At 41.1% G+C, this 8,437-nt stretch overlaps 1 protein-coding gene across 1 annotated transcript in view; it reads right to left on the bottom strand.

Moving 5' to 3' along the window:
- ythdf2 (YTH N6-methyladenosine RNA binding protein F2) overlaps window positions 1-2,970 on the bottom strand; it is a 9,110-nt gene extending 6,140 nt beyond the window's left edge. Inside the window, exons 1-3 of the mRNA XM_032499849.1 lie at window positions 2,724-2,970; window positions 2,473-2,497; window positions 1,148-1,227 (exon numbers count right to left, since the gene is read on the bottom strand). Coding sequence (XP_032355740.1) covers window positions 1,148-1,227; window positions 2,473-2,497; window positions 2,724-2,750 — 132 coding nt within the window. The 5' untranslated portion in view covers window positions 2,751-2,970. The remainder of the gene's footprint in view (window positions 1-1,147; window positions 1,228-2,472; window positions 2,498-2,723) is intronic.
- Between the last annotated feature and the right edge of the window lie 5,467 nt (window positions 2,971-8,437).

Below are 8,437 nucleotides of genomic sequence, written 5' to 3'. Positions count from 1 at the left end.
AATAATAATAATAATAATAAAATAATAATAATATAATAAACCAATAATTCACCACACAATGATGCTTTCTTAGTATCCCTCCTCTGCTCCGACCTGATCTGTAAATACGCTGTCCATTAGGAAAAATGTGTAACAGTCTCTTTAACTAAAGGATGGTGTATTCTTCTCAGTGGAGGAGAATGCAGGTGCGATTGTATTCCTTTACAGCCCACTTCAGACAGTGGGTCTGTTACTACACAGGGGGAAAACCATCTACCAAAGAAATAAAATTCAAGGCCACTGAAAACTTAATATAGACGGGCTCATTCCTGCTGCACCATCATTATTGTCTTCCTGTATTCTTCGGTAATGCAAATAGCAAGGCTCCTGTTTAACAACAGCCTGACATCTTAAATATCAAATACATCAAACAATAATACATTTTACCAAAGTAGCATTAACAAGTCAACATTAGGGAGATTCTGAGCCAATCTGCAATGTCAGTATTGATCAATAAAACTGAAACTGGACAAGCGCTACTTATTTTAGGAATTGAGCTACTTTTCTTAAATACATCTAAATGACTGTAGATAATCATCTAGTCCATTCATTAGATATTATTTATTTGCTTACAGTTATTAGTTTACAACTTACAAAACACTTGAATATAGAAGTTTTGTTTTAAATGGTTGGTCACTGGTGCTTTAATATTAGAAAAATGTATCCCCCCCATACTTGTATACATAAGTCATGTCTAGTCTTTACCTTTATTTGTCCAGTTTACTGTCCTAGTTTTAGATGTTATGTCTATGTCTGTGCAAGAACATTGACAGCAATGCAAAACCCAGACTCAAATTCCTTGTGTGTGCACATACTTGTCCAATAAAAGGTGATTCAGATTCAAATTTGATACAGATTCAAAAGACAAAAAAAAAAACCCTCTTTAAATTAAAAGTCACGTGCTGAAGTACAGGTTGAAACTACAACTTGTTGATTTTAAATCGATTGAGAGACAAATTAAAAGATTTATGATAACTATGAAGAAAAACTAACTTGAAGGTATTATCAAACTCGTTTGATAATTTGAGGGTACTTTAGCCCAAAATAATAAAAGTGGATCAACTGAAACGCAGCACCTGTTGGCAAATACTGATCAATAAAAGCTTACCTGTCTGGCCTGAGTATTCAGGTAAGGCTCAAACTCATCGTCATTCAAGGTATCCTTTTGGGTCACAGCTCCGTTTTGCACTGAAAAGAAAACGCTGAAGTAAATAGAGGGTATAGGTTTGTGTGACTACAGAGATGCGAGTAGTGACGTTATCTGGTCATCAAACATCAGAATCATCACCACTTGTTACACAACATAACCCCTCCTCGCAATTATTGAGTGACACAGGAAATGCTGCTTGAGCAGGATAAGACTTCAAATACTGTAACCGCTCATTAGGATGCTGATTAAACAGCATCATCTTGCATATGAGATGAATCAGTACCAGTGAAGAATTGCATGCACTTGGCACTGGTTACATATTATTGGCACAACACACTTAAGACATTCAGATTCTCTCATAAAGACAAAAACGTAGCCTAGGTACACGCCAATACTGTTAATTCCATAGCAGATTAAATGTAAGTCTATTGCAAGTGGACAGTTTTATGGTTTGTTTTCACAAGTTTCGGAGTGTTCCGTTACGGCTGATGTTACTGTGTTGAGCGACATGGGACTAAGATAGGATGAGCTTTTCGGGACATGGACAAGTTAAATTATAACATACAGGTTAGTAAATACATTTTAACTTACATTACAGCCAGAACAACATGATGACGGGAAAACGCGAGGTCCATTAGGACACAGAAAAAGCATGTCGGAAGACGTGTCATTTTGGGTTAACTTAGCAACCAGCTAATGTTAGCGCGCTAACTGGTTTGTTAGCTGCATGCAATGCGCAGCGTCTCCATGTTAACGAGCGCCAAGAGTCCTTTCAACATGACGGACTTTGCTAACATTAGCCGAATGTCCAGCGTGATAGGACGGCACATGTAGCTAAATACTGCAAAAATGGGTTGCAGTGACAAATAAAAAAATAGCCTGAGTAGTAAGAGTGTATTCTAGCACCTGTCAGCGCATTAAAAAGCATTGCAAGTTCAACCAGGAAAAGGACGCTGATGTGTATCATGTTGCCATTTAACGTTAGCTTGTCAAGAGATAGCTAATGCTAACTGTGGGAACCTGCCATTTCATGGATGTTAAGGAAACTCGCGAATGATGCGTTAAGGCCGAGAACATTTATGAAACAATTTAGTTTTGCGTTTCGTTGAAGTAGCAAGTCAAAAGCAAAAACACTTACAACTTAAACAGACAGGCCCATTTGCCAAGCAGCTATAGGAGACAAGCTATCGCATCCGCGCACGTAAGGTTTTCAAAGCGCACCGCACATATAAAGATCCGCATTCACTCAACCCAATTCGATGTTAGCCAAGACTGGTTCTTACCTTTATTAGCTTGGCCTTTCGGTCTCTGGATTGGGTCCAGGTGATTCATGAAGGTTTGATTTATGAGAAGAGAGGAAGGGGAAAAAATAGATGAAGAGATATATTTTCAGCAGTCAGTTCCTTTAGCAGGTGGTCAGGCCTACTGCACTACTGAGCCACAGCCGCTGCCTCTGAGCTAAGCTATCCTCGCTAGCCGTCGCGATGCTGAGAAATTTGGCCCTCGTAAATGTTCAGAAAATACCTCTCTTTACCTGTTCAAGAAGGCTGCTGGCTGACATGTCTTTCCCCCCCGGAGTCTGTGTAACTGTATTTACTCCTAAATAAAAGCGGCAGGGTGTAGAATTGGTCTAACGATTGAAGAGTTTCACCCAAGCGCCCCTATCTCTCTATTGAGCCTGGTTTCTACACAATGGCGGGCTGCAGTTTGCTTGACAGACTCCTCAACATGGCTGGGCGGCCCTCGTCAACCCACGATGGCATTTATTAACAGCGGACAAGCGCCCCCTAAAGGCGTGGAGGAGCCAGATTTAATCCACGAGCTGTCACACTAATAACCAGCACGTAACGTTAACATGAATTTGATATTAAATATATAATTTAAATGCTTAAATTGTCTAAATAAACCAATAAACTGAAACCATTAAATCACGTATTACAATTCAAATCATTGTTATGGAATGTGATTTCATTATCATAAAACTGAGTTTCATTGGAGAAATTGTGTCGATTTATATTAAACAATTAAACATCTCATTGTATCTTCTGAGGTAAAAAAAAAAAAAAGGTTGGCCACCATTTGACAATGAGCCAAGTGGGCATCACTAAACTTCTTAAAAGACACAAGAGTTTTCCCTTTAAAATTGAGTCTGCCTCTTCTCAGTTCACTTAAATTAGGCCTGTTGATTGTAGATTAAAATGAATACCATGTTTGACAGGAGAAAATAATATGAAATTATCAAAATCAAAAAGAGTGGTTGTGATCAACTTTCTTTCTTAATTGGGTACCCAGTCAGATTCCTGTTTAGACTCCTATTTATTGCATCAACAGTATGCGTCACATACTGAATGTATTGACTGATGTTAAATACTTTTTGTGGAAATAATACTGTTAACTAACAAGAAAAGGTAATTTAATCTTGTTTGCCATAAAAATCCCATCTTCCATCTTTTTTAGTTATTTCTTTCTGGTTTTCTTAGTCAGTGAGGCATCACAAATCACCAGACTCACTCTGGTAAAACAGTTATATATTTATATAATTCACTAGCTTAAGGTCTTAAAGTATTTAAAACTATGTATTACCACAATATGAAGGTATTTCCCATCAGACAAAGAACAGATATTTTAGAGAGTGTTTTGGCCCAGCATTTTAAACCTTAAGCACACAATAGCGTTTCACAGAATAATCAGCTTCTCTTTCTCAGGAACTCTGAAAAAAGAACACTTGCCATTTCATACCCCTGCCACGAGAGGGACTCCTAGTCACTGTTTTGAATTGGTGATTTTAAGTAAGGTCAAGAGTAGCTTCTGTGTGGTGTGCAGTTACCACACATGGCCATTCAGGAAGAGTCCTCTATTTCTCTTCTTATGAATCGCACAGAAAGGTTTTCTACTTACTCACATGTGCATAAAAGATCCTTTCATGGGTGTGGGGAGTTCATTTGTGTTGGTGTCCATTCAAGCTCTAGTTCTAATCTAATACTGATTAGAAGTGTCTCTGCACCAAGCTTTACTAACATTAAAAAACAATAGCCTGCATTAGACTCTCCGAGTATCATTCACTTTTTATCTTCTTGAGATCTTTGGTTCTGTAAGCAGGCAATAATTCTAGTTTTCCTTAAGCTTCTTTATCAACACTTGACATTGTCAGAGTCACGTGATCGGCTCGACAGAGATGGCTGCTTAAGGTATAGCTGGCCCAATTTTGCCAAATAGTTGTTTTATATGGTTCCAACAATATTCTATCACATTGTGCTAGATGGAGTTATTTAAAGCAGAATAGCAAACAAGAAAAAAACCAACGCGGCGATACGGATGCCATTGCCAAGGCATAACTGGAAAAACAGAAAAGCTACCTCAGATCAAATGAAGCTTTATTGTCATTGCATGAATGCAGTGTATAGAAACAACAAAATTTAAGGTGCTGCTCCAGATTGGTGCTTTAAAAAAAACCAAGACCCCCCCATCCCCTGCATACATTTCACTCTCTCTTTTCTCTCTCCCACACACACTCACCCACCAACATATACAACACATGTATTATGGGATACAGGCAATTGATTACAGGCAATGTGTAAAATAGCAGCAGGTTTCAGCATAAGAAACAGAAGCTTCTGTTTGAGAGAATTCTCAGAAAGTGTAGTTGCTGCTGGGCCTTCTTTGATATTTCTTTAGTGTTTGGGGACCAAAAGAGATCTTCGCAGATGTGTACTCACAGAAATTTAAAAGATGGAACCCTTTCCACACAGGTGGAGTGAGGCGTGTGCTGTGCTGTTTCGTCTTAAGTCTATGATGATCTACTTGGTTTTTATTGTGTTCAACAGGAGGTTGTTTGATGAGCACCAGGTTGACAGTTGCTAGACCTCATCTCTGTCTCATCTCCACCTGAAAGGAGACTGACCACTGTGGTGGCATCTGTAAATTTTAAGATGAGGTTGGAGGGGTGGGAGGGGGAGCAGTCAGATGTGTAAAGTGTGTACAGAAGTGGGCTCAACACACAGCCTTTGGGGGGAGCCAGTACTGAGTGTAAGGAGGGAGGAGAGATGGTGGCCGAGTCTCACTTGTTGAGGTCTGTTGGAGAGGAAGTCTTCAATCCAAGCGCAGGTGGAGGGGGGGGGAGGTGTAAACCCAAGAGTTTTTTTAATCAGAATGTCCGGGATTATTGTGTTGAAGGCTGGGCTAAAATCTGTGAAGAGCAGTCTTGCAGAGCTACCTAGTTGTTTGAGGTGGCTCAGTGTTGAGTGGAGGGTGATGGAAATAGCATACTCAGTAGAGGGGTTTGCCATTTAGGCAAACTGGTGAGGGTCAAACGATGGTGGGAGGCAGGCCTTTATGTGCTGGGCAACCAGCCTTTATAGGCATTTCATTACCACTGATGTAAGTGCAATGGGCCCAAAGTTGTACAGGCTTTTACAAGCTGATGTTTTTTGAACAGGGATGATGATGGTGGTTTTCCAGCAGGATGGGATGATGGCTTGGGTCCGGGAGATTTTGAAGATCTCAGTGAGAATCCCTGTTAGTTGGTCTGCACAGGCCCTGAGTACTTTCCCTGGTACTCCGTCGGGTCCAGCTGCCTTTTCTCAATACTCTGCTCACCTGATATTCCTGGAGGGATAGTGAGATAGTGTTGGTGAAGGCTGTGGGAGGTGCTGATTGTCCGTTCAGATCAAACCGGCCAAAGAAGCTGATTAATTTCTCTGTCATTGTAGCATCAGAAGGGGTATGTTATGTTGTGGCCCTTGTAGTTGTGGAACCATGTTTTTCTCATACTCAGTTTCAGATTTAAAAGGTCCAACAATCCAAAAACTACAATGGAAAGAAAACTCAGGTACTCCTGACAGCCATGGCCACGCTTTTCAAGAGCTGGAGGTGAAGCTGGCAGATATGGAGGACAGAAACTGAAGATGCAACATCCGCATTGTCGGGCTAAAAGAGGGGCTAGAAGACTCTAATGCTATTCAATATCGCTTCTTGCCTAAGAGGCTCCCGAAATTGTCAGATGATCAGATCGAGATTATGCGAGCCCACCGAATTTACAGCAATAGACCAAAGATGAACACCACTACCATTCGCACGTTGATTTTCAATGTCCTCCGCTACACAACCAGGCAGGTGATCCTACAGGCTGGGCAGAAATCTCCATCCATGGTCAGGGACAGAAAGATTTGCTTTTCCCTGGACTACAGCAACTTTACGGTCAAGCAGTGCCAAGCCTTCTACCAAACCATGGATTCAGCAAAAGTCAAGGGTCTGGATTTTTTCCTGCTTTACCCGTCAACCCTAAAGATCAAGGAAGGCTCCCAGTACAGAGCTTTCACCTCCGCTAAGGATGCTGAAAATGACATTAACCGGGCTGCGCCCTGTCCTCCTGTTGCCGTGGAGATGGCTGGCATGGATGGCAGATTCTATCGCGGAGAACACTGTGGAAAAGGTGGAAAAAGATTACAACAACTGCCTGATGGACATGGACTCTTGGTTTGTCTTAATCTCTTAATGTGTCCTAGTTTTATTGCATTGTTATCTGATGTGACTGTGTTTTTTTAAAGGCATAACTGTCCTGTCTATTATAGGCTATCAATAGGTTAATTATGGTGTTTTTCCACTGCATGGTACCTACTCAACTTGCCTCAACTCTACTTTTTGGGTTTTCCATTACCAAAAAAAGTCCTTGGTACCTGCTAACAGGTACGTTTTCAGTTGAGGTTTAAAACGAGCTGAGGCGATACCAAAAGGTGACGTGAAAACCTGCACCTACTGATTGGTCGGCGAGAATGGTCACTATTCACTGCGTCATTATTGCTAGCGATAGACAGGGGGTGTCCTGAACAAATCCGCCGTGTGTAAATAGTTTAGCAAGCGTTTTTTTAAAACTAATTTGTCTTTTGGCGGTGGCACCAGCCACATGCCAAGAATCACAGGCAACACACCTTTGACGTTCTGTGTGTGTGTTGTGTTAAGTCACGGCAGTTTATTGTTATGATGACCAGCCACGGCACACGGCTGAGTCGGGTCAAGCAGAGTCAAGGTAAGTTGAGCTGGTACCATTAATGGTGAAACGCTTTTAGGACACTATTAGGTTAGAGTCTCCTTTCCAATGTGCTTGCTATTTTGTGCTTTCTGTTTTTATGTTTTTGTTGATGAGAAAATATAGGTGACTATGGGTTGCTGTTCCTTTTTGCTGCCCCGTGTCCAATCTTGATCACAGACCTACCTTGACTGTTAGCCTGTTGGCTAAGCTCAAGGTAAGTATTATCACATGATCTGGGATTGCTCTCCTGTTAGTCAGTTATGGAACAATATTGCATCCAAAATATCTGCCTTGATTAATGATACTGTCCCTGTTACTGTCAATGTTTTGATTCTGATCTGTCAGCCCTTCAGCTTTCTAAAACTCAAAACCTTGCTGTTTTTGCTGGACTTACAGTGGCCAAGCGAATGATTGTAACCCGTTACACCACCTCATGACTTGTCTATTCGTGCACGGACCCTTTCCTTTTTGGATGTCATAAATATGGAGCTGTCCATGGCTCACATAAATGGAGCACCAGGAAAGACTTTGGACACTTGGCTCAGCATTGCTGAATCCTTGGAATCCATGCTGTAGACTTGTGCTATAGCTTTCTTGCTTCAATCTGTGCGTGTGTTTGGTCCCTTTCGTCTTATGCCGGTCTCCCTGTCAATGCCTCGTTTGTTTGTGTGTTTGTCTGTGTCTGTTTCTGTGTTTCTTGTTTGTGAGCTGCATAGTTCTTGCTGTTGTGTCTCCCTTCTTCCTGTATTTCGTCTCTTTGTTTTGGTGTGGAAACATTTGGTAGCAGGGAGGGCTTGTGGAGGAGGTGCACTGTGCCTTCTTCGGTAAGTGTAGTTTACTTTTTTGAATATTGTCATCTGGACCACTGTTTTGCACTTTTGCTTAAATAAAAAAAAAAGTTTAACTGCAAAACACTTGACATTTTCACATATTTTAATGTCTTCTTTAATCAACACTGTCATCTCATATATGTGTTATTATCTACAGTCATTCTTTACCTTTAATATTATAGCTCCCTTAACCTGCTAAAAGTTTACATTAAGTAGTGGGGATAGTGGGGTTATGTGTGAAGACCCCCCCCCCACTGTACTTATCATTTTTCAGGGCCAAGGGTTGGTCGGATGGCATGTGACTAAATTGCACTTCAGAACACATGGCAAGGAACACCCTCACCCTTGGAGTCGCGCTCTCTCTCACACACACACAAACACACACACACA

Source organism: Etheostoma spectabile, chromosome 20 (assembly GCF_008692095.1).
Source record: "Etheostoma spectabile isolate EspeVRDwgs_2016 chromosome 20, UIUC_Espe_1.0, whole genome shotgun sequence".
Lineage (NCBI taxonomy): Eukaryota > Metazoa > Chordata > Actinopteri > Perciformes > Percidae > Etheostoma > Etheostoma spectabile.
The sequence above is the reverse complement of the archived record's forward strand: the minus strand, read 5'-3'. Positions and strand labels throughout refer to the sequence as shown.